This window comes from Ciconia boyciana, chromosome 1, assembly GCF_034638445.1.
Source record: "Ciconia boyciana chromosome 1, ASM3463844v1, whole genome shotgun sequence".
Lineage (NCBI taxonomy): Eukaryota > Metazoa > Chordata > Aves > Ciconiiformes > Ciconiidae > Ciconia > Ciconia boyciana.
The window spans coordinates 3,229,281-3,256,165 of record NC_132934.1 but is presented as its reverse complement, the minus strand read 5'-3'; the positions used below and the strand labels follow the sequence as shown (position 1 = coordinate 3,256,165).

Below are 26,885 nucleotides of genomic sequence, written 5' to 3'. Positions count from 1 at the left end.
CAGGATCTTCCTCTCCTACTGATAGCACAGTTGCTTCACATGTTAAAAAGTCCAGCTTCTTTTTGTAGCATTAAAAAAAAAAATCCTTAATTAAACAGTACTCACAAAGCATCTTGATAATTAGAGTAGGAGAGTCACTGGCAATATTTTGAATATAAATGAGATCCGCAGGTGCACTCGCAGTGGTACAGTAGGATGAAGTTCAAACATAGCCAATTAGAGAAACACAACAGGTAAATAAATAGCAGAAGGCTCTAGACACATTGCCCACACTGTTACTATTACCATTGTGTAAAAACCTTTTCTAAGATTGCTTGATAAGATGAACGCGGCAGTCGTTATCTGAACAAAAACAATTAAACGAAACTGGGTACTTGCATGAAGATGGTTTGCAGTTTTGGGCACCGTATGCCCTTTCATTCACAAGTACTTTCCAAGAAAGGAAACTCTGGTGGTGCATGAATCACAGCACACTATCACGTGGGATCCTTTTAGGTTGCTGTGATGGAAAACAGTTATATGTAAGTACTGTTCCTGAAATCAAGGTTGGTTATGCATAAAAGTCTATGCTTTAAAGCTTCAGCAATAACATCTGCTGGAAAAACATGATTGACACAGCAGAGGGAACACCATCCGCCTCTGAGAAGTGGAGAGAGAGACAGACTGAAACATCAATCTTGTGCATAAAATATATTTATTGTTGGTACAGAGCGAGGCATATTCGTCAGTACTTGATAGGATTGAGGAGCACAACAGAATCCTTTCATGTAAATAAAGGCCATGTTACATCTTAAGTGTTGGATCATTAACATCATTCCAGCAGAAGGCCTGGAGAGAGGCTTCATTAAGTTACATAATTTGTGAAATAAGTTAAAGCACAATTTACGTCATTATACATTGTAAGGGAAACTTTAATACGAGCAACGAATACAGGCTGTACAGTGAGGAGCAGCGGCTGACTGGCTCACAAAGTACCGCCACATCCCAGCACACCAAGTGTTACGTACCCGTGCCTTTGACAGTGAGAAGTTTTTCAGGAGATTCTACAATGAAATAGCAGCATTTGAAGGATATTTCCCCTTTCTAAGGTCAGTGAAAGGTTCTTTTCTTTTCCTTCCTTCAATCACCAATAAGTGGATTTTACTAAGACTGAACAGTATCTTCGGATGTATGATTTCGGATGTAATAAGATACAGGTCTCGGCTTTTCAAATGGTCACACTGATTGAGTCGTGATGGCTGCTGCTCTTGAAATGGCTCTTCCAGTTCTTCTCTTTATTGGTCTGCCCTGTAAATGGGCTGTCATATCATTCTTGGGAAAAAATGCTCTTCTGCTGAAATTAGAGTTGATGGTCTTGTGCTTGATTTGGACAATGCCTTTATCCTCCTCTCCCAAGCATGCTCTGCTAAGAAAGTGGTCAGGGGGGAAGGGAAGGGAGAAGGAGAAACACGTATGTCAATAACTCAAAGTTATTCCAGAAAAGTTTGTCTACAGTACCTTCTTAGGAATTGCAATTTTCTAAATCAAAATATAGAAAGAGAGACGTTGTCAACATAACACATCATCACAGAGACAAGTCACAGAGGCAGAACGAAGCTGTTTGAGGACTCAACAAGCCAGCCATTTGGAGGCGTGAAGAGCTGCAGGAACGATTCCTTTTCATCCATCCTAATGCTATCATGGTTCTAGTCATGCTATGGCTATTAAGGAAATTAAAACGTCTGACCTTACAATAAGATAAATCCCATTCCCAGCAATTACATACTCGAGGAAATATATCCTGAAGTCATACAACACTAAGTATCTCCCCTACCTACCTCCTTCCTGTGTTCTGAGACATCATCAAAATCTCAATAGTCTGAACATGTTGCACTGACCTTGCGCTTCATTAATCACCTCCTGTGCACAGCCAGGCCACCAAGAGCTAAAAGTATAGATCTGTCAAGCAGTCCAAGAGTTATTCCTCCTGCCACACCAGAGAGTTCTGCTATGAAGGTCTTGACTCTTCAGAGAGGTCCTGGCCTCTACCATGAAAACGCAGACTTGCAAGGACAGTATGTAGGGCTCTACTAAGAACTTCCTACTGCCATGATCTAGAAATAGAGGGTTTGCAGAAACGAGCACATGTATGGATACTACTTGTCTAGATCAGTGAGGAGAACAGAAAGTGGGATCTAATAGGACACTGACAGGCAGCAAAAGTATGCTGGAGGCTATCTGTGTTCGCTGGAGGACCACGACGTTGACAAAGGCAATCTATTGTTCTTGCCTACAAAATCCACAAAATGTGGAAGACAGTAGTTATGAGTCTCCTTGTGAGAAATGGTAGGAAGGGATTTGATAATTTTTAGGGCTTATGTCAGGAGCAAGCCCACATGTTAACCTTGAAATCTTACAGGAGACCTACAAACAGCCGATTCAAGTATTTGAGCCAGACAGGGCACATGGTCTTGCAAGTCTGGACTGCACTGTCAGAGTCACAGAAGTTAGGGCTCGGGAAAATTAAAAATAAAGGGAATGAAAAACCTGTTGTCACGTATGTCTTTAACCAAGTTCTCACGGTATTTCTAAAAATAACACAGCGAACCATTCAACTAGATCAAGCAGTGTTTTTGCAAGGATTAAGAGGCGTACCAAGGAGCAAGACTGTGTGCACATGAAAAGATGGTAAAAGTCCTTGTGATCACAAACATTCTCCAGAATCCATGGTAGAGAAGTGCACGCTGTCAAAATAAAAGGAGTTGGTTTTATGCTCCCTAGGTGCTATTACAAACAAAAATAAGGGAAACTTTTATTAGTTAACAAAATCTCCACTCTCAGTTTGACAGCATCCCCATGGAGATTTCTGTAAAACTGATGAAGGCTACTTTACCTGGAAGACTCTTTTTGCAGTGGTATTACAGAAACTTGCTCGAAGCCATCACTGGGCTGAATATTAACTTTACGTAAATTTAACACTGCATAAGTTAACGCAGGAAATTCCCAAAAGATCTGAGAAAAATTGTGTTACTTTTATTTAGTGTCCTAAGGAAAGAAATAGCAGGTATTTGTTCATCACGTGCATATTTCTGCCCACAAAATTTCATCTTCAGACAGTTGGGAGCGTCCCAGGGCTTGCTTTGGTTTTGTCTACATTTTGGGTTTTTTTAATGTTCTTTACTGATTCTTCCTCATTCAACCTCACCCACAAATTTACTTCATTTATTTAATTTTTTTTTCTTCAGTGCTTCTTTATTGTGTTTCAGTTCAGTGTTTCCAGCTACACTAATTTTACATATTTTTCTAGCAGATTGGAAGATGGTATCTAGTAAAAATACTGGAGGATGAGGCTAAAATAATGGTTTTATTCCGACTAGGATGCCTAATTAAGGATCACTCTATCCTACAAATTAAAATAATGGTTACAACAAGGCTGAAGGATAACATTTTGTAGCCAGGCTGTCAGACACCAGCTGCTGTAGGTATCATTCTTTGAAGTACTTTCAAATCTCACCTGCCTGCAGAGACTTGCATCCCTCTGAAATTCAATGGTCTAAGAGGAAACTATTGCACAGACTTCATTAAGCTATAGTCTAGTTGTGTTTCCATATAGGAATTAGGACTCCCTGTAGTCCAAGGGGGAAAAAAAAGGAAACAAAGGGAAAAAAGAAAAAAAAAAAAGAAACAAAAGGATGTTTCAACAGCCACCTTGTCCATATCAGTGGACGGCAGACTAGGATAAGTGATAAAAATGCCACTGGATGGTCTGTATTGTGCAGCGACCAGTCTGGCTGGAGTTATTTCAGTAGTGGGAGCACAAATACATGCCACAGACAAACCTAATATCTTCCCCTTAATGGCTCCATTAAGTAGGTTTTTCTCTCCGTTACTATTATAATCAAATGCAAACATTAATAACAGAGTTTAATTTATCTCACTAGCTTCTCATGACTTTGGAAAAAGATTTGAAGTGAAGATACAACGTGTCAAACTCCTCTGAATTAACAGCTCTCTGGGTCTTTCTAACAAGGGGAGAAAAGGACAGATAGAGACATGAGATTACAGACAGGATGAGAAATAAGGAGCATACAGAAGAGAGGGTGAGATAATTATAAGCAAGATAGGAAAGAAAGAGGAGTCAATAAATTCAATTTATGAAAAGCACAGAGTGCGCTCAGCCTCAGCACAAGTGCCCAGACTCACCGCCAGGAAATCGGATTAGTTAACTTATTTGGTTTTCAATATCTTGGTCTATTCCCTCTAGCAAATTTTCTTCTTTGTTTGTTTCTTGTAGCCAGTGTCAGTTAACTTTTTCATTTCTGAATCTGCTATTTATCCCACTCCTCTGTCTTCCAACCAAGCACACGCAGTAGGTAATTTTGCAGTATTTTATAACAGCGTTTACCAATTATTTCTAAGTAACTGTTTGTCTGGACCTCTGGGCAATCACCGAGTAAAAATAATTACAATTACAGCTGCAACACATGGAGGATGAGCTATAGAGGACTGATGTTCATTATGAAAAACTATTGTTTCTGCTTGCAAATATTTCCATCATAAAAGGCTTCTTTTCCTCTGTTGTCATAAGAGAGAAACCTCTCTGAATTCTCATCCTGAAGCATGTGTGAAAGAGAATAAGAAGCATTTAGGAAACACTTTTAACTACTTGACAGGTTTGGTTGAAGATCTTCAACAAAAAAGGTGTTTAAAAGGGTTCAAAAACCTAATGCTCATATTTATGCAATTTTCTTTCACTGCACTTTCTGAACATGAATTAATTCATCCTCATCATAGTCTTCTGAAGAAATCCCTATCAGATACAAACTTCAGTTATAGCTTAAACATGTATAACTAATTAATCTAAATTTTCCTGTTACTTTTAAAAATAATATAGAATTATAAATACAGTAAATTAGTCTTCCACATGATGCAAGCCATGGTGAAAATCTAGTCCACTACATAACAGCCTAATATTATTCACTGGCCTTTTTTCTAAAATGTCTCATAAACACCCATGGTCCAGTAACTTCAGACCGGATTTTGGAATACAAAAATCAAACTAAGAGAAAACTTAGAAAAAATAAATATACACACCAATTATTGTTTGTCATAGTAGGAATTAATAAAAAAAAAAAAATCACCATTCAATTTAAAGGAAAAAAAATCCAGTTCAAAAGGTCACGGAGAATTGTAAAGCTTAGGGAAGAATGGGATGAGCAGAATTTGCTGGCTGGAGCCATAGCAGCTCCTGGAAGGCACCTGGACAAAGCTGGTTGCACTGCTCACGCCTGGGTGTCTGAGTATGGCTCAACCATCCTTCCGAAATTAATAAAGTGTCAGTAGCTTTATGAAAGAAAGCCTCAGGCTAGGAGATCAGGAACATTTTTCATGAGCAGGGAGATCTGGTAGGTTGTAGAGTTTTTAAGGAGATGAAGGAGCCCAGGAGCTTGGTGCGTTAACAAGTGGGCAGGAGAAACACCAAAGGATATACTGAAGGAGGTGATTTTGAAAAGGCCAGGGTGATCTTATTGACTTTTATACTTTGTCACATGGATCCTCTTTAAAGTTTTCACTGATGATAACAATGTTTAATATCACAAAGTGCTTTTAGAGCTGCCCAGCCAGCCACACAAATTGTCCTCATCCTGCACTGTTCAGAGAACAACCACGCTACAGTTGTCAGCTGAGTTTGTCTTCCAGCACTGCCAATCCAGCCAGGCTGCCTGTGCAAAAAGGAGCGTACTAACTATATAAATGAAGACTTAACAACAGCACCGCACCAATGTATTAAGTGCTGTGGACTGAGGAACAGCTTTAGCATTGCCACACAACTGTTGGCTCCTACCATGTTTTACATAGCACTAGACCACGAGCAGTGTTAACTCCAGCAAGATCTTCAGTAATACCAGAGCAAGGCTGCACCAGTGTAACAGCAAAAAGGTCACGGTGAATGATTATAGTCTAAGTCTTACTACTCTTCCACACAGGCAGAATTAACTCGAGTGAAAATTATTATCATTATCAAACACTAGACGTGCTTGCTGGGTCTCTGCTAACACATTAGAGCACGTGTTTTCACATGTTCAAATATTAACTCATAGATTATAGCAGAAATAAAAATCAACAGACTTATTTAAGCACTTTTAACATATACTACATTTATGGCCTATAAGCACATTTGCAACTGGCTTCTTTAAGAACACAGTCGAGGTCAACATATGCATCTCTATATTTGGAAGATGTAAGCTGTTGAAAAAGAATCATGTTTAGAAATTTTAGCTTCTTTTAACTGAAAGATGTATCGATTACTATCATTTTCCCTTATGCTGCACTAATAAAGCATTAAAGTTTATAATCTACAGTAACAACCCATACCCTAGCAAACTGGATGAGAGGAGGTCAAGACCAGGTAAACGGTAGTTAGTATTAGACTCTCAGAGTACATAACATAAAAGAAATCCAGACTTCCAACTGGTGAGCAATCTAGTTTGAGACATCTATTCATTTCTTATTGAAAGTGGTCATATTTATGACAAATAGTACCACGTAGTTTAATCCCCTTGTTTTACAACTAAAACTGCAGATACCAGGAAACATCTGCCAAACAGCAATAGCTACTACACTAAACAAGAGCTTCCCAAGGGAAGAGATGGAAACCCTAGCATTTAAATAAATTGAAAGTGGACTCCACAGAGCTTGTGAGAACATATATACTGGGAACAGTACTGCTTTAGCATGTAAGAAGGATTAATTGGATAATCTGACAGCCTTCCTCTCTTCTTCATTTCATCATTAATCCAGTGGCAGTATTCCTACACCTACCTGTTTGGTCTGATTGACACAACGCAGGTACTGGCTAGCCAGGGCAGAGCAGCTGAGGGTCTCCTGAGCATGTTGCCGATAACATTGTAAAATTTTATCCTGCAGATCAGTGCAGATTGGATGAGACTCATATCGCCTGGGGAAAGAGAAAAGAATATTTTGGTTTCCTTCTCGAAAAGATTTCAAGAAAGATGCAACTCTTTTTTTCATTTATTTTTTTAAAGAAGTACACTAAATAATAGAAGTGAAGGAAAACACCTTAAAGTTATAAACAAAGGCTGTTTCTAGAGCTATTTGGGCTATAAAGTGGGTAACATCAGAAACAAACATCAAGGTGAGCTGCAGAAGTTTGGCTATTAGGATCACAAGTGTCCTCCTGATCTAGTACTCAGGTTCCAGCTGGCAGAGAAAATTAATACCCAACTTCCTATGAGCACACATCTTTAACTGATGATCCCAGCAATGATGAAGCACATCTGATCTCACCTACATTAGAAAAACAGTCACAGCACCACAGGAAAGCTTCATTGCTGTACAGCCCTATGACCACATCACCGTGCTACTTATTAAATATTGCTCCTGCATAAAAGTGAAATCACCCATTGGGCTGACCTCGAAAATATAAAAACCCTGCTACCATCAGCAAATTACTCAACCTACTTTTGCTGATCTGATGATAGCCTCTATTTTTGGCGCATCCTCCTTCCCATCACCTCAATTCTAATCCTGACACCAGATGTGCAAGTTATTTAGGAATTTTGTCTATTTTCTTTACTGTATGGATTTATTACTCTTGACATCTTTTAGGCTGATGCAATATACTTTTTGCCTTCAATGGAAGCCAAAGGAACAGAAGCTTCTTTAGTCCGTCCTGTAAAATCCAACCCCTTTTGGACAAAAATCTTGTAATTTGCATTAATCTATAAAATGTTATCCACACTGATAATGCCACAGAATTAAAATGGGAATACAATACTTTCCTATTTCAAAAGCAAGAGGGTTGGCGAAGTGTTTCAGAGACAAAATGTCCATTGAAATTTTAAGCTAACTGGACATTTACTTTATAAATACTTTTTAAGGTACTCAATTCTATAAGAGACACAGTAAAATCACAGTTAAACTCCTTTCACACCAAAGATAAAATATTTCAATGGTAGAAAAAAACACATGAAAATTTAGAAAAACATTTAGAGTTCATATGCCTTGAAAACAACCATTTGCTTTACGCGTGCGAACTGTATACTTAATGCACCTTCCCATTTACCCTACCAGGAAGGGCTGACAGGTGCTGCTCTAGCATCCATCCCAGCCCACGTTATTTTTAGTTCAATAAGGTCGTAAAAAAGATGAGACTCATCAGCCACAGTATCCTCAGATGAATATTCTGTTCCTTCTTATTTTGCTGATTGGCCAGGGCAGATCTCTATTTTACTACAGTAAGAAAATGAAACGCGAAGCACAATGCTGTTCCTTAGGGGAAGTGACTTCTTGGCAATCACTCAAGATGTAGTACCAAAAAAAGGAATGTTAAGTCGCCTTGATTTTACAGTATATACCTCTATAAAACATCCCTCTTACTCTTTTCATTCATTACCGTACATCTGTGAAATGCCTAAAACAGAATTTAAATGCAGTCCCAGGTGCTTACGCACTTTATGATCTGAAAGTTCAAACATCTGTAGACTCCTACGGATGAGGATTTTCCCTTAATCCCCCCTCTGCTGATATCAGCAAGCACTTCAAAAGCGTGTCAGGCATCAACATGTATGACCATAAACTGCTGTACGCCGACTGATTATGGCAAGCTCTGTATCGGTATGGAGTACGAGAGGAAGCACCACGTACGCTCTCTGTAGACGTAAGATTCACAGAGGTGATGATTTAGGCCCAGCTAAACCAGAGCTCGTTTTAAATGCCTGAAACCCTGGTCTGGATTGATAAACCAATACAATGAGTTAACAAAAAATACACACAGTAAACCTATCTGTGCCTTTATTCACAAGTGATTTTAAAGTGACTTCTTATATTAGGGTGAAGAGTGAAGGAAATGGGCTGCTGTACACTTGCTGCATAAATTCTGTAAATGTATTTAAAGCCATTTCAACGGGGGTACTCTAACCCACATCAAGGAGCTTTTTTGATTGCTTTTTTCCCTGAGCCATGCCATTAGTAACCATTCCAAGTCCACGTATTATCCCTTATTTGAATGCTTCAATGGACTCTTCATGTTGCCAACCATATTGGAGCCCTGTAAGACACGTCGTCTCCTGCCCCACAGTCACTTGTTTTCATACTATGACTTTTCACTGGTGATTTTTCAAAACACTGCCTGTCCTTCTAGGCACTGCAGACCCAATGCAGGTCAATGCGAACAGGGCCACTTCCTTCAAGTCAACGAAGTCCATTTTCTTGCATTAATCTGTGGAAGGAGAGCACCGTCTCCGTATTGATCTGCTGTGCTTGTTACGTTACCCTAATGCACTATTTGCACTTTTGGGAAAACGCTAAATGAGATTACTGTCTAACATTAGATGGCCATAAACCACGTGCTGCAGGATCTCCCGTTCAGGAAAGAAGGTTGCAATGCGCATTATGGTAACCCCACCAAAGGGTTTGCAATTGATTTCTGTTTGGTGATGGATGACAGGGCTCTCAGCTGGATGGTCAGAAACAGTCAACAGCAAGGAAACTCCTCAAAAGGGAAATGAAATATCTCCCTAAAAGAGAATTTCTCTAATGTTCCTATAAATAAGGGTAATTTTACAGAAGCATTTAAGGGTCTGTGGGGCTTGACTGAAGAAAAAGCTTGTTAAGAAAAGGTAGATAGTGCAAAATCAGTAATTATGGGGAATCTGTAGTAAAAATGTGGAAGCTTTAAATACCTGAATGGATAAAGCAACCCAGTCTGGTCCCAGAGCTGAGCCTGCTTCGAGCAGGAGGTCTCTTCCCTGAACTATCCCATGTCCTGAGAGAGAGATCTGTATTTTGGGACACATGGCAGGGAAAGTGTCCCATTATTTTATTTTATTTTTTTTAATCACTTGGGAATTTCACAACTAAACTGAAGGAAAAATACACGAGATAGTAGTGAGCCAGGACTGGCAGGGAACCCTGACAGATCTCCATCTCCATTCAGTGCAACTCAATAACTACAGAATCAACACACATGAAATCTAAAATGCCTTTCTTTGCAAAAGTCAATATGAGCAGCAGTCTGATCTGCACTGTGTGCCACATGGCACGCTAGCAACGACGTGTTTTTATTAAGTTTACAATTACTTGATCTGCTTTCGCTTTTCCAGCTGCTCCTCAAGCACCTCACATGCTAGCAGAATATTTCTGTGAGCTGGAATAAACCTCCGAGGGAGCCGCGCACCCACCTTTTCCATCAAGCTGATGCACCGCAATCTCATAAAGGTAATAGGATGAAGACACAAAAGAAAATGAGAGAGTGTTTTCAAAAGAAATATTCTATGCTAAAGCATGAAGAGAAAATTTAATGAAGGTAACTTTGTACTCATCTAGCCTCTCTCAAAGAGCATAGCTTATTGTACTCCTGGGGGCTCCGAGAAAGGAGCCCCTTCATGGCATTCAAACAAAATGTCTACTAAAGAGGAAATTTGAAATCACCATGGTAAGCTTTACAAGTTTTGTGATAAAACTGACATTCTGACTGAAGGAATCTGAATCGCTGATGAGTTTCCAACTGTGCAGGTATCTGGCATAATCCCACCAGATGAGGACTTCAGGCAATTGTCATAAAATATGGGGAAAAAAATAGCAACAAAAAACCAGCATGCAATACAAAAAAATAGTGCCATTAGATGGCCAGAAGTATCCAGGGCTTAATTTTATTCCTCATTAAAATGCTGACACCTATCAAAAGCATCTGTTTTTATTTGTGTAACCCTTGGCATCTAAGGCTACTTCTGTACTACTAAATAAAACAGACCAGCAATGATCCTCTGGGTCCAAGGCCAAGCAGCACGATACAGCACAACCTGCATCTCTTAAGTGTAAAATCTTGCCTTCCCCTCCAAACAAGCAGCTCAGCACATCCACATCCAAACCGCAAACTGGGGACAGTCCCCAGCATGTGCTGTTCCCCCGGTCGTGCCCGGTTTTGTCCAAGGACGTGTTAGCTCCAAAACAAAACCCTATAAATGAATGTGCTACCAATTAGACCCAAGGCACCAGCACAGGAAAGCGCTGAAGACGATGTCCTGACCTGTTTTATTTACTCCTACTGATGTAGGAGAGGAGCCACGCTGTGACCAGACCCCAGCTGCGCTAGGTAGCATGCAAAGAAAAAAAAAGGAGGATGTTTCTTTTCTCAACGTGCTTATAAGACACACAAAGATAAAAAACAACAAATTGATGGCGAAACAAGAAAACTGAGGCAATCTGTACCCTCACGATAGGCAGCCTGCTAAGTATACTGACAGCCTAATTGTTTTCAACTGCTTTATGAGCAACCGAGAGGATTTTTAGAGGGATTTGTGGCAAGTTAATCAATTAACGTTGTCTATGTCTAGCAGGAATTCCTTCTGAGAAACAGTGAAACTTGGTGCTTGTTTGAAAAGTGGATGAGTGAGGGATGGAAGGTGGTGTCATGAGTGGTTCAGAGAGAAAGTAAATAGGGAATTGGAACCAGCAGGGAAGCAGAAATGGGACACGCGGAGCTTCAAAAGCGAAGACGTGTGACTTGCCTGGGATAGCATTGATGGGGAAGCCAGTGGCAGGATGAAAGGAGATATGTGAATATGGGGTGGGAAATTATCTGCAGCACTGCTTTCCACAGACATCATCAGGGCAAGATTTCACTTCTCACAGCCAGGGGGCAAACAAAAATAAGGAGAAAAAAAAAAGTTGCAGTAACTGGTAGCCTGCGTTGTGATGGATTTAGCTGAGCAGATGGACAAGAAAGGCCATGTTTGAGATATTTTGCATAAAGAGTCAGCAAGAGCGAAACGTAAGCCTAGCTGAGAAGACCCAGACAGAAGGTCAGCTCAAAGATGAAGTGTAAGCGACAAGTCTGAAACAGCAGCAAGACAGCGGTATTTTCCATCATGACACAAAAAGGTGGTGGTGAGGGGGTTATTCTTTTTTTAAGATTCTCTCATCCAAAAAGAGCCACTTCCAACAGCATCTCTGCTGAGTGAATTTGCAGGACTTGTTTACGGTACAGAAAAGAGTTGCAAAACAGATAACGGGAAAAAAGACAAAAGGGCATATGGTAATGAAGGTCCTTACTGCTGCACCATTATTTTTAGGTTTTAAATTAATTTACTCTTTATATTAAATTATTTTTAAAAATTGTCTTCGCACATTAAGTAGGTGATAACTTGAAAGTGCATTATGAAACATGTAAAGCACAAACCAAATGGTTATGTTCTTCTAAAAATCATTTGGAAGTAATACCACAGATCTGATTTCTGAATATCTACAACTGATGTTATGAAGCAGTCCATAATCAAACTGTGCCCACACAGAGCCCTCAAAATTACCGTGTGGGAAGTGCTGCCAGCAAAAGATCAAGTACTGTAGAGTTGATTCTTGCTTTTATTTACACTTGAGTACATAGTGTGACTTTTCCAAAAGGTGTAAAAGAAAGAATTTGCCTAACGAATCTATGATGAAATGGTGGAAGAGAACCACAGTCGTTTCCGTTCTACAATCAAGAAAGCTAAATGCGTGTAGTAATACTAAATAAATGACTTATGCAGAAGTCAGAATACAACTTACTTCGCCTGCTGATGTATGTATCTTTTGTGCCACCAGTGATCAGCTCTAGTGTTAATATTGCCCGCGTTATTTTTAGACTCTCGCCTAAAATCCCGGCGCTGACAAAACCACAGGCAAATGTTTGTCATCCTCTCATTTATTTCATCTCTCACCCAGCCTTCTTAAGAGCAAATAAAAATCTATTTCAAACATGCTGACCTTTGAAATTTAGGGACGGAGATGAGAAGAGGAGGAAAGCCACATTCCAGCATATTCACACACACACACACGCTGCTCGAAGACAGACATTTAATTATGCCTAGAGAGTGCTAAGTCAAGTTCAATATGTTCACAAAAACCTGGTTTAACAACGAAGACTGGCAGATAGTACTATTGACCTTTTTAGATGCTTTTTTTTTTTTACCTAGTGAATGTTTCCCACCTGGTGTGTTGGTAGGGTATCCGTTCAGCTTTTAGCATAAGCAAAGTTGATACCATTCCTTGTATTGCAACAACTTATTTATTGCATACAGGGAGGAAAGAGCATCTCTAAGATTAACAGAGAGAATTTACGATCTCAAATCTGGCAAAGCACATAAATATGAGCAGAACTTCAAGAAGTGAGTAATTCCATATTTGCATGTGCAAAGTTATGCACATTCTTAAACCCCTTCTTGGGCTGGGACTTACAACAGGAAGACATTAGGATGAGGATCAGAAAAGATTTTCCTGGTTGTGAATCCTAATTAGACTGGTGAACTAGTTGCCAAGGTAAGTCTTCAGACTCTTGGGACATTACATTAGGACTAGATCTCTTCAGTCTGGAGAAAGACATTGCAAATGAACATGAGATGGATCTGTGAAATCATCAATGGCATATAGAAGAGGCAGCCAGTGAGGTTTTCTAGCAGTAGATTTACAATGAAAAAATAATTCAAGCCTTTTCCAAACAACACATAATGAAAAGCTGGTACTCACTGCTAGAGGATACTGGCGTTATCACAAGCACATTTGGGTTCAAAAGATAATTCTACAGTAACGTAAGAGAAGTCCATTAAGAGATTATAAGCGAAAATACAACATTTGGCTCAGGAAAGCCCCACTCCACTACATGTTTGAAGGTAAAATGATGTCACTGCATACTTCCCCTATTTTTACAGAGTTCCCTAAACACCCACTCCTAGCCGTTGCCCAACAAGCTAGCGGGACCTCTGATCTGACCTGCTGTGGCTGCTTATACTCCAAAAAGCTTGATGAGCAAGTCACCAAATAAATACAAGACTCCCATCAACCCCAACAGACAAAATTAGGTTGAAAACTTTTATTTAAATTTATATTAATTTACTTTTATTATCTCAAACCACTGTTCATTTATAAAATTCCCCTTCCTGAAAAAAAGAAAAAAAACCCCTTAAACTACAACGTACACCAACATATTATTATACAAATGTACCTCACACACAGCTGGTCCTTGCAGCTGCAAAGGGAACCACATATTGGAATTACCCAAATTTAGGATGCGCTTTTTGTTTTTAGCTTAAGGAACAGTTTTTAGTGAATACCAGGATACTAAAATAAACAATCACGTGGCTGATAACGATACAAATTTTAGACTTCTAACAGGGGCACGCATGCCTTTACAGTGTAGAAAAGATAGCGTAGTAACTACAGTCTTTAATCAGAAGAAACTCTGGAAGGAGCAGTTTTATCTACATGGAATATATTATATGCATGTAATGTACCTATATGCTCTCTCTCTATATATGTGTGCATATAAATATATATACACACACACACACATATATATATATAAAACTTCTTGGTCTTGCACTGCTCAAAACCAGTTCCTAAGTTTGGCAAGTTAAGCGACAAAGAACAATCATCTCAGATATACTTAAGTCTGACCAACCCCTTGGCAGAACAAAACCCAAACTAATCCCCCCACAAGAATCAAATCTGCTCGGTCTGAATTGAGCAAAAAACCCCAATTTCATGCATACGTGATCAGCACATCAACGCTTGCATTTCAAGCCTCGTAATGTAAATTCAGATCGCAAATTATTTTTAGAGTTTGCACGTGGCATCACTTGAGCTCTGTCTCACTACTCTGCCCAAAAAATTATTTAATGAACACTGGCAAGATTCCACTCGCTCAGCTGTTGATGAGAAGACAAGTCAAAGATCTCCATGGCAAACACCACCAAATGGTGCCTTTTCTTAGTATTAGGACTTTTGGGGGGCTTTTTGGCACTATGGGGGTTTAGGCTGCGGCAAGCAGCAAGGGAATTACTGCTCTCTTCAGGTCTAGCTAGAGCTTATGATAAGGTAGATCTAGTCTTTGGGAACTTTAATTGATGCTTCGGCTGACATTTCTCATAGAAGTGGCTGGTGCCACTGGTTTGCAACATTGCTGTTGCACGACTACTTGGCTATATCAACTAGCATTACATACTATGTAAAAATACAACATAATATTTCTAATTTTTAAAGGAAAAATTAATTTTGCAAGAGTCTGAAACCTGCTTCTATACGAAGGTGGCAAAAAATATATAATTTTATCCACTTCAATGGGTATTTTATTCCTTTTAATTTTATTCTTGTCCCTACGTTAAATTTTCCACAGTAATGTTACATCACTGTGTGAGTAAAGCACACACACATACAAAAAAGAATATAGACAGACCTAAACAAAGATCAAAAACCCAAATGAGCGGCATAAACCCAATACACGACAGCATACCATGTTGGAGATTTATTACTGCCACTTATTTCCCAAGAGCTATACAACTCACTTTAGGCTTTGTAAACTCATGAGTAACATGATCATCCCAAAACAGTGGTAATAAAATCTTCACAGCACCTTACATGACTACACTAAAAAACCAGCTTTCCCTTTAGTTAGGTGCTATATAACGTGTTCTAATAAGGAGACGCATTTCTCATCTATAGCAAAGGTCAACTACTGCACTCAATGCGAAGCACCACGAGACACTAACTCGTGGCATATTATTATCCAAATATTACTCTCTAGAGCAATATACGTTTACCTATTTTCTTCAGCCGTAAGAGGCCCCAAAGCCTGTTACTGACCACAAAAATAAGAGATATTATAAGTAGTGTACAGAAAAAGTAATCAACAGTTAAACGCTTCAAGCATCACTGCTCCCGTGGGTGACGATTACTTGAGGGAACTGAAGGTTGCAATCTTAAGAGATAGTAGAATAAATGCCAATTTTTCATTTGGGCATGAAGTTATTTAACAAAAAAGGCTTGGATTCACTCTGATAAGTTACAAAGGCTACGTACACTTCCCCAGGTCCTTTTCATAAAATATAATCAGCTGGGCTGCAACAACAATAACATATTAGCAAACACACACAAAGAGTAATAATCATCCCGCGAACATGCTGATAATAAGGGGGTACTGGACCTTGCTATAATATATCTTAGTTTTAATGCACTTGTACAATGTGCTAGAGAAATATTAAAATATAATGCCCTCACCATCCCTTTTAGCATCCTAGCAGGGAAAATGCACCTCTCACCATGAACAAATCATGAACCGAACTTACAGAGATGAGTTGTAAAGCAAAGCATTCAGGGTTTTTTCATTATTTTCATTATCTTTTTCATTATTTTTTCATTATTTTTCACTTCATTATTTTTCACTGCCTACTGGTGGACATTTCCCTGAGACTGTTATAAGACATGATGGTACCTGGAAAGCAGTTTAACACCAGAAGGTAGAGCGTATTGCAGGGAAACATCATTGCCAACTCACGAAGATCTTCCAAAGGTTTCTCCTTACACATTTGCTGTGTGCTGGTGGCATTAATTAGACGCTGGATTATTTAATGGAACTCCAGTCGGATTCAAGAAAGTGATTCTGATGCTTGGTGTTTTATAACCTTATCACCTATGGTTTTTAAGTTGCCTTTTTTTTTTTTGCCAAGGTCTTCAGATAGTTTGGTAGTGGAATGCTTTTTAGTTAAAGTAGGTCAAATTTGACAAACTTTAGATCAACCACTAAAATTTTTCCTAGTTAGGTCATGCCCCCTGATTTCAACTGGTTCTCACTAAAGTTTTACTGCTAATTGCTGCTAACTGAAGAATTCAACTCGCTCCTGCTGCGGCACCTCTCGTTACAAAGGATGGTACTAGGCTAAGAGAAAGAAAATAATTCTTGCCATCCACAGATGAAAACTGGTGATCTTTGCCATCATGCTGGGATTTTTGGTTTTGTTTTTAAGGGGTCTAAATATAACACAGTCTGAAATAACCCTTTCAGGAGAACAGTAATAATTTAGGGCAAAATACCTCAGTGATGGAAATTGTAACAGAAACAGCAATTTTTTCTAAAGACCTTTCCTCCTCCTCCTAGTATCACTTCTGCAAGTAGGTAAAAACTGAATGACCTCTTTCATTTCATGGCACAAACAAAAATGGTCTCCTTTGGGGGTACTGCCTCTATAAAACAGCAGGATTTTATCATGCTCAGCCCACTTCATGGGAAAGGTGAGTCCATTTTAAAGCTAACATGGTAGCAAGGGCAAGCACCCTACCAAAGGTACAGGGAGCTGAGAGAGACAATAATGAACATAATTATAGTTAGTTATTGTTTGGTCTACTTACGGCCCTATTTTATAATGCTACTGCCAGCAGAGCTATTTTATGCGATGTCTTTTTCATGCAGCAACCTTTTCATAAATCAAAGCAAAAGCAATACTAGGCAGTTTCTCCTGCAGCCTGTTTGGCAATAAAAGTTAACACTGAACCCTGCCTGTTATCAATCTTCATAAATGTGTCCATGATATAGCAAGCTTGTTCCATATTACACTGAGTCTGTTACTAATGCATGCATAGGAGCAACCCAGTGGCTTAATGGACCTCCTAAATGGCTTGAAACTGGGACCTGTGTTAAGTGGCAAGGAAAGTTTTAAAGAAATAACTGCTTTTCTCATTTCTTTCAGTGTACAATAAAATGATTACACTTTACAGTGGGTCTAGCTTGAGAAATGTATATTGTACTACAATAGGAATTTTCACACACAAAATAGAGACCCCAGGAAAATGCATATCATGTTCAAGAAACTATAGTAAGAAGTGCAAATTATCAGTATTTCCGTAGTCCCTTTTAGCAGAGATCTATGTGACTAAGGATTTTTATATTCAAGCACTGAACTCAAAATCTGATGGAATTAACCAACTTATTACCGTAATACACACATCGTCTTAAGGAGAAGAAGGGGGAATGCCTGCTCTGTATTAATTTGGATATTGCCTGAAAACAATTAGTTTACAATGCATATCCAGAACAAGACGGTGATGGTGGAGTTTGACCTTCACACATCTGTACTGCAAGGATCCAAAAAGCGGCAATGACTTTATCTGCCTAAACATGAGGTTTACCAGGTACTGAGGAACTGGAAGACAACTTCTGCCCCATGCAGTGTCATGCTACACAACCAGAGAGGAGTAACAAGTCTCCAGGTTTAAAATAAAGAGAACTTGGGATAGAGCCATTACATAGATTAGCTTTATCCTTACTCAATTCTCTTCAGAAGCCACCAAAACCTCTTTTGTAGACTGTCCAGAAGAATATCTGCAATTTCTCTACCTAAAGGAGCCAAAATATTTAGTAGAGAAGAGCTGGTGAACTGGATTCATTTGGCACTGAATTTATCTATAAAGAACTTGTTTTTTAAATCTACATTGACCACGTTGACTGCATCTTTTTATTGAGAGGGTTATAACAATTTTTTGGCTAAAGTATTGTGTCTAGTCAAGGCAAAGGGAGAAGAATATATGTGATGGAAGAACAGGGACTGCATTTCATCAGCCCGTGCAAGAGCAAGACTTCACTAACAGTAGAGCAGTGTAGACAGAGGTAGTCTATTACACACGGATCTATAAAGCCTGTCTCGCAAAACCTTTCGATCCTGATCTTCTCGTGCTTCCAGTAATGCATACGGCACAATGCAGCATTTGCTATGGAATATTATCCGTCTTAACACACCCTTGACAGGGGAGTCCATCTCTATAAAGTTTATAGCCACAGACGTGGCACTCGAGTGGTCTCCTTAAAGATACACATATTAGTTTTATCTATTTTGTTCACTTTCTTTCCCCAGCTTTAAATGTTTCAGGACTATATTTTGATTTTATATTGCAGGCAGATGAATGGAAAGGCAGAGAACAGTGAGAGAGAGTGCATCGTTATGATTTTTTTTTTCTTAAACATTGGCAAGTTTTCCAATTTCAGTTATAGATCCTCTATAGAAGCACACAGCACTTGAATTGAAAAAAAAAACCAAACCAAAACACTAACCCTTAACTGTTCCATAAACAGTAATGGGCAAAAATTTCTCCTACTGAACAGCTTTGCCTCTTATGTTCTTTTAGGGTTAGAAGGCGGTGTGCTTTTCATGATTCTAAGTGTGCAGCATGGAACGTAAATACCAGGTTACATCCATACAAGACAAAATGTTTTAAAATGCCAAAGCAAACCAAAAATATTTAGGAAATCCTCTCTTCAAAAACAGCAGGAAAACAGTTTTCATTTGCTTAAGAATGAAGCTCATGTTCAAGAAAATCTGAAATCGCATTTATCAGCTACTGTAAAAGCCTTTAAAAAATTGGTTAGGACATTTCATGACCAATATATGCATTTTCTCCCACAGATGTCAGGGCTCGTGGTTTAAAAATGCAGTGATAATGACTGAAAGAATGAAAAAGCACGTTCAGAAAATAATTTAGCATTTTGCATTGGGGATTACTGAGAATAACAGGGCAAAATTTAAAGAAAATGCAGGCAGAACATCAGGAAGAAAATTCCTGTAAAGGACATGCATTAAATAACAGCATAGTATTTCAAGGGAAATAAATAAAACTTGAATTTTCTCCTAGGGAGCTAGACTATCTTGTTGGACCCGAGTCCTTCCAACTAACGTGGCTAACCCTTAGCTCCATGGCTAACATAGCACAGTAACGCACTATTAAATGTCTAAAGGCAATGAGCACATTACCTATGAGCCATCAGATGGAGAGCCCTGTTACAATTAGGATTGTGCAGCCTACGGATCAGAGCTTTGGACTCCTACAACAAGGCAGGTGGAATACTCTGTGCAAAGTGTGCGTACAGTCGCACCAGTTGGTCCGTGAGTAGCTGCAGAGCTACCTTCTGATCAACTAAGTGACTTACACTGTTGTGTTTAGAGATGCCCACTGGGAAAGCTTGCTGGAAATCTCAAGCTACAAAGGGAAAGAAATTTTTTTCCAGACTTGTATCTCCTGGGAAAGAATTTCAAAATGGACATATTCACAAAAGGCAACTAGTGTCTAAAATTCAGTTATCAAAATATCAAATTTTCTCTGATCAAGGGAGAATAATTGATAAATTATGTAAGTTTGGGGGTAGAAAGAAGTAGTAATGCTCATGAGAGCAGGATTCATGCCACTCCCTTGTTCAAAGCTATATGAAAGTGTACATTCTGGTGCTCTGGTCAACTCCTAGAGAATGGAACTGCTTAAGAAACAAAATCATATTTTTAAAAAACAAAATTATCTTATGCTGGAAGTGCTACTGACAGGATCAACAAAGCAAGCCAAAATATCACTGCTTGTTTCTAGTTAAGATGGAAAACAAAAGTTTGGGGACCCTTATAACCTCTTACCTGCAAATGAGACCCAAACCAACCAGGTCACTGAAAAAGTATATACTGTATTAGGAAGAACAGCCTATAAAGTTTGTGTAAAAAATGGCAGTCATTGACCACTTAATTCTAGACTCAGATTCAGCACATATTACCCTGCTGACCTCAGTTAAGTCCCCTAACCTTAAGGGATAACTGCATGCACTTATGTCCCATCTATACAGGTCCTTTCATTATTTTTATTACAGTAACACATAGATGGACTAATTAAAGCTAAATTTACATTAGGCAGACAACTTGTTAGAATTTCTAATACATAAAAAAGCATAAAGGTTGGAAAAGACCTCTAAGATCATCTAGTCCAACCATCAACCCAACACCTCCATGCCTACTAAACCATGTCCCAAAGTGCTACGTCTATACGTTTTTTGAACTCATGACGTCATGCTCAGCATATAAAGCTGGGGAAAGAAGAAGGAAGGGGGGAACATTCAGAGTGATGGCGTTTGTCTTCCCAAGTCACCGTTATGCGTGATGGAGCCCTGCTGTCCTGGAGATGGCTGAACACCTCCCTGCCCGTGGGAAGGAGTGAAGGAATTCCTTGCTTTGCTTTGCTTGCGTGCACGGCTTTTGCTTTCCCTATTAAACTGTCTTTATCTCAACCCACGAGTTTTCTCACTTTTACTCTTCCAATTCTCTCCCCCATCCCACCGGGGGGGAAGTGAGTGAGCAGCTGGGTGGGGCTGAGTTGCCAGCTGGGGTTAAAACACAACACCTAGGCAGACCTATAAAGGCTTCTCCAGGATCCAAAATCCATGTAGCATACGTGTTGCCAACTGCCTGCTGCACAATTTTGCTCTATTCAACAAAAAATTAAGAGTTAATCAAGTGCAACCTGGCACAATTTTATTTGTTTGAGCCTGACAGCAAAGAAATGAACTTCCTCCTTTATCAAAACAGAGGAGCAACACCCGCGACATGATAATCCCCCACCACCTCCCAGGTACCACCCTCCCAGATGCCAACAACTGCAGCAGGCCCTTATCCAGATGTTGCCAGCTGCAGCTCTGCACTCTGCATTGCCAATATCTGCAATGTGCTGAGACGCAAACATGTGAGGACCAGCATTAAATAAATGCAATCTGGTCCCGACACCAGCAGCATTTCTGCTGTTCTGATGTTTTGAGAAAAAGGGCTTCATTTAAAAAACGTAAATGAAACAGCAACAGGTTGCTGGGTGAGTGTTGGAAGATAGGGAGCTGCTTGTCGAACACTCCAGGCTCGATGGACACATTGTGCTGAAACCCTGACTGCTAACGAAGGTCCAAATCTGATTGAGATTCATCGCAATTTAGACTGTCCAGGAAACTAAAAAGCAATATTGGAAGAGAAAATGCAATTGAAAGTGCAACTCTGCTCAGAGAAGGAGCTATTAGAGCATACCTGTTCACTGCATGCCTGACGTCTTACCTATTTCCCATAGTACCAAAAAAAAAAAAAAAAAATTTTATACTGTTTAGCCTTTTTCTACCAGTTTACCTTTTAGCTACAGATTCAGGTAGGTGCAATACACCTGCCAGATGCCACAAGTTTCAACTCCAGTAATAATTTTTACTACCAGCAATTAAAGAGTTTGCTTTTGAACTGATCTCATGTGAACTCGGAGGCAACAAGACAGCTTAACTACTTTATAAGATATCTTAATACTATTTTTACAAACCTTATTTTCTGAGTATGACAGCACTTTACAACAAAGTATATGATTTGATATTATTTCCCAAAATGTTTAATGTGTACTTTGGCTTTACAACTGTGATTTCACTTAGATGGAGTCTAAGCAGAATGACTGCGGTCTATTTTTTTCCCCGATTTAGCCCAACACTATTGGAAGGGAGGGAAAAAAAAAGGGAAGAACTGGTTAATTATGAGTAGCAGCAAATGAGCTGTAATGGAGGTGTTATGAATGTAAATCAGTGGCGCCTGATGCAGCAACAGCAGCATCTGTGCATGCAGCTTGCAAAGTAATGAGATCGTGCTGATGTACTGGCATCCTGCTTTGATCACTTCATCTTGTTCAAGAGCTCTGATGGGAAAACAAAGGTTGGTGGCACTGACCTCCCTTCCTGCAGCTTGCACACGCACAAGTATTAGCAACTGATCAAGGACTGCTGTCTTTCCACCCCATGATTTCGGAACGGATGGTTACATAGTTGGGGGCCTTAACTAAACAGATAGCACGAGCTCCTGCAATATGAAGTGTCATGTTCTAACATGTAGAGGTAATGGGCAATTCATTCTTCACCCTGTAACCAGAAACAGGTGTATATTTCTTCAAAACACCATACCATCAACTCTGCACGACATGCTCCCTTCCAGAAAGAGAGGCTTGCTGCTGTGCGCTCCGAAGTGGGGGCTGTGCGATTTGTAGGCTTTGATCCTACAGATGGCTTGGACTCATAAAAAACATCCTTAGAAAAGGTATTTGTAAATCTCAGCAACAGAAGATTACAAAATACAGAACAAATTAATAATAAAAAGAAGAGATTGTGGGTTTTAACCTTCCTTGGTTTAATACTGTAATTGGGAAATCATTTACTTGTGTTTATACAAAACCCCAACAAAGGATGCTTAACGTATTAAAACAAGAGGCTTTAGTCCTTGAAAGGGAGCACGAAGCCAGATGTACCACTGCAGAGCGTTACATGCCAACTACACCGCAAAGAGTCAGTCCTCGCTGGTCGTGAGCGGCTCCCGAAACTCCAGCCAGCAGCAAGAACTGTCCTTAATGAGAGCATCCATCAATTTTCAGGGGACTTGGTTGATTACCAGCGCACAAAACTAGGGAACACGCCAATTTAACTGTTGGCCACTGATGCATGAAGGAGGAGTTTCACTCACTTGCTTTCATAAGGAAGTCTATAAAATTACTTAACGTGTCTATGTAAGCAAATATAGAAAACCTGTGGTGTGCTGGAACATGAGCACGTGCTTTCCCCTTCGAACATACCAACCAGACTCAGCTGGAGAGGAAAGGGACTTTCAGATAAAGAGGCACGTTTGCCCACATGGTTATCCTACTACAACAATATCCTACAATAACTATCCTACTAAAACAATCCTACCTTCCAGAAAATCTTTTGTTATTTTAAGTACTAATTCCTGTCAAATAAAAAAATTCCTAGTCATGACTTTGTGCTTTACTAAAATTAATTTTAAGATTGCTTTCTCCATTCCAGACCATAAAGCCTCTAACTGTGTGAAAAATTGGTGATAGCCTGAGGAGGCCTCTAATGAATGTACCCACAATTTCTAGAAAGGAAACAAAAGGCATAAAAGGATTATGGCAAACATGGAAAGAATTGGCTTGGCCCTCGTAATTAACATGCTATCTAAATTCTGAATAACGGATTTTAAAAGTTAATAAAACTCTCAAAAAACACATTCAGTGCTTCAAGCCTAGCTCCTGACCAAATAAGCACATTTAAAGTTCACATTACAGCTCAAATATTTCAATGAAAGCACACATCCCCATGCAAACAGACTCACGATTCTGGGCTTAACAGAAAAACACACAGATATTATGCCAGAATCCCCTGCTCCCACTTCGTTCGGAATGAATCTGCATCTAGCTAAAAAGTGCACAATTAATATTTCATCCAGCTCTGTTGAGTACTCTCATTCCTAATGGACTGTATTGATCAAAGGAAGAAAGTTAAACATCTACGTTGCTGTAGGGAAAACTAAAGTTGTCATTTATGAAGTGATCATCATTTCATAGGTAAATGTATTGAATGAAGGGGGTTCAGAATTTTTACATTCTAAAGCTGCTCAAAGGATATCCTCTTATAAATATTTATAGGTTGAAGAGCAACTAAGACAGGGGTAACTACCGACCACCAAAGTCCCTTCATCAAGCCAAGCTGCTGAAGCAATAGGCAACTCTATCCGAAAGGCAGAAATACATAACTCCCGGTTCCTCGCTCCGAGTCAAAGGCATGCATAAGGCATGCATGGTGTAAAGGGTTTCGCCAGCCGAGGGAACGCTGCATCGAAGCAAAATCACATACACAAAGTAGTAGCGGAAAGTCAAACACGTTGCTTGAATGAGCTGTGCCACGGCAGTCCTCAGGTAAGTCTATCAGGACCAAGTACTGGCTGAAAGGAGCGAGCAAAGAAAACAGATTCTGTTTTATTCCTTTTGTATTCAAAAGGAACAGGATTTTGGATGTACAAGATAAACAAGAGAGACCAAAAAGATCTGTAGTCTCTTTATCAATTTCTCTTCCTACCTGAAGCAGCTCTATGCGTTCTGAATCCAGACTGGTTTAAACCTAAGAGGGGTGACAATATCACATCCACTCTGCAAAACACCATTTACACTTTGCTCGTTAAGTGTAATGCCGTTAGATATCAGACATCAGCACTGGTTAAACCAACGTATGCAACTCTCACTGCTGTGCCACCCTCTGCACGGTGTCAGCACAACTGTTTGCGCACCTACACACCAAAGCAGCCTTGGGGAACAAAAAGGGGATGGGGTGGAAGAGTAGCAAGAAAGAGAAATAAGACTATTCGAATACATCTGCTGCTAGGAAAAGCTCCATTAAGCTGAGTTGGTGGTATTTAACGGTATGCACTCCTTCTAGCATAATTTACAAACATACCAGTCCTATGCTCATCTGCGGGATGTCGTGGATAACTCGGGACCATCGTCCCCAGCCATAACATGTGAAAAAAGAATTCAAGAATACTACCAGCAACAGTATCATCAGGGCAATTAATACTGAAATGACTGCTTCATGACAAAGCACTACATATACATGCTGTATTTGTAAGAGAAAAGATTAATTCAGGATGTTTCGATATAGAGCCCATCGTCTTTGGCTGAGCAAAGGGAACTGAACTAGAAGGCGGCAAGCCTGCAGGCTCTGTCCAAGGATTTCTAAATAGCTTTCCATTTTCTGTTACTGGCAAAATACTATGTAGTATTTCACAAATAATTTATAGTCTGCACTTTTAACTTTAGTTTTTAAAAGCAACTAATGCTAATTAAGGTAGCACAAGGAACTGCTAGAAAACTGCAAGTTTCTCACCAGTGGATCTGCACAAGCAGAAACAAAGCAGAAACTACTTGCCTGTGTATCTCCAACGTGGATTTCTGTGTTCCAGTAGTATGTGAGTACAACATGATAGTTACTGAAGATATTTGCATGAAGGAACTATCACTATTCCTAATTTACAGATAGCGCAGAAGAGTCCCTTAAAAGTCATCATATGTGCCCAACATCAGAAGGGTAACGAGAACAGTGAAATAAATCCACATTTCCCTGATCTCAGTCCAATGTTGTCATTAAAAAGCTTATTTTCTCTCGATACTGCATTTTTTTCTATGTCCAGAAAATTGGCATCGCTGCTTTGTGAGACAATTATATTCAAAGATCGAAGTGTCACTGTCATTCATTTAACGTGGCTTCATTACAAGCTTTCTCAGCTTCACTTCCCAGTTCAAAAAAATATTAGCTAAAACACAACTTAAAGGAAGTACTCTTCATGTTTCTATGTATTTACGGATAACCAAACATAACTGTGCTTTAAATTTTATTTTCAGTAAACATTAATAAACCAAGCTTCATGATACAGAAGTCATCAATTAAAGGAAGACACGATATTGATGTTTTGTCATTTATTCCCATTCACTCTATCCTGAATCAAACCCCCTGCTGAACATATTTTCAAGGTTGTAATAGCCTGTTGCCTGGCTATCACCAAGCCCTAACTTCCATCAGCAATCAGAGCAATGGAAATGATTGAGGATCACGCGAAACGTATCGATTTGGTTTGTAAAACTGTTTTTAAAACAGCTCAAATGTGTGAAGATTGTACTGTGTGAAGCAGCCCGAGCAAACCCCAAACCTTTCTGTGTTTAATCAAACGAGCTCCTCCAGTTCCCAAGAGGCATTCCTCCTGATGGCAAGGTTCATGATCAAAAGTCTCGTAGTAACGGAATAAAGCCATCAAAATCTGTCGTTCAGAATAAACACCCAAACTTCCAGATGACGCAAAGAATCCTCCATGATTAAAACTGTTAGCGCAGGGCAATTTCATCCAGGAGTCTATCAACAGACAAACACGTATAAACTCTGCGCCACGATGCAGAAGACTCAGAATTTGGCTTCGTTGCAGACACCAGAGTTTAGAAGTGACATGGATGTGACACACTGAGATACCGGGGAAAACCTCACCCCTGCTTTGCTTCACACAAACACCACCTGGGCAGTAGAAAGCAAAAAGGACAGCCGATCCCCAAAGAGGACCTGGATTTTCTATCAGTCTGGCCGGCTGGGACTATGTTTTTTGCCAAGAAACCAGCAACAAGATGAAACTCCATGGTGTCTACGAGAGAGCGGTGGAGCAGGAGAGGAATGGCAAAGTATTTTGGAAAAAGCACTAGTACACAGCTATGGATTCTATTATCTACCACAAGGAATCAAAACCCACAGAAGAGAAAGTAAAAACATTTATTTTAGGCCGCATTTGCCCTATCCACTTACTCTATTCCTAAATGAATAATCAAGATGTTACTTGGCTCTAGACATCACGGGGGAATAAAATGTCACCACCGCAGCTGCCAAATTTCCCGCTACCAGCCCTTCAAATTAAGGAAAAAAACCACAATACAAACATACAATTTGATTAGTTAAAGTTCAA

At 39.5% G+C, this 26,885-nt stretch overlaps 1 protein-coding gene across 4 annotated transcripts in view; it reads right to left on the bottom strand.

Annotated features, from left to right (window-relative positions):
• Positions 1–675: 675 nt before the first annotated feature.
• Positions 676–26,885, bottom strand: part of CHCHD3 (coiled-coil-helix-coiled-coil-helix domain containing 3) — a 158,725-nt gene continuing 132,515 nt past the window's right edge. Inside the window, exons 7-9 of one of the 4 annotated variants that reach the window (XM_072857182.1) lie at positions 6,802–6,937; positions 2,635–2,723; positions 676–1,402 (exon numbers count right to left, since the gene is read on the bottom strand). In XM_072857182.1, the coding sequence (XP_072713283.1) occupies position 1,402; positions 2,635–2,723; positions 6,802–6,937 (226 nt within the window). In that variant the 3' untranslated portion in view covers positions 676–1,401. Of the gene's footprint in view, positions 1,406–2,077; positions 2,094–2,634; positions 2,724–6,801; positions 6,938–26,885 lie in introns of those variants that run through there. The other 3 variants (XM_072857191.1, XM_072857199.1, XM_072857206.1) reach the window with 3 other exon arrangements.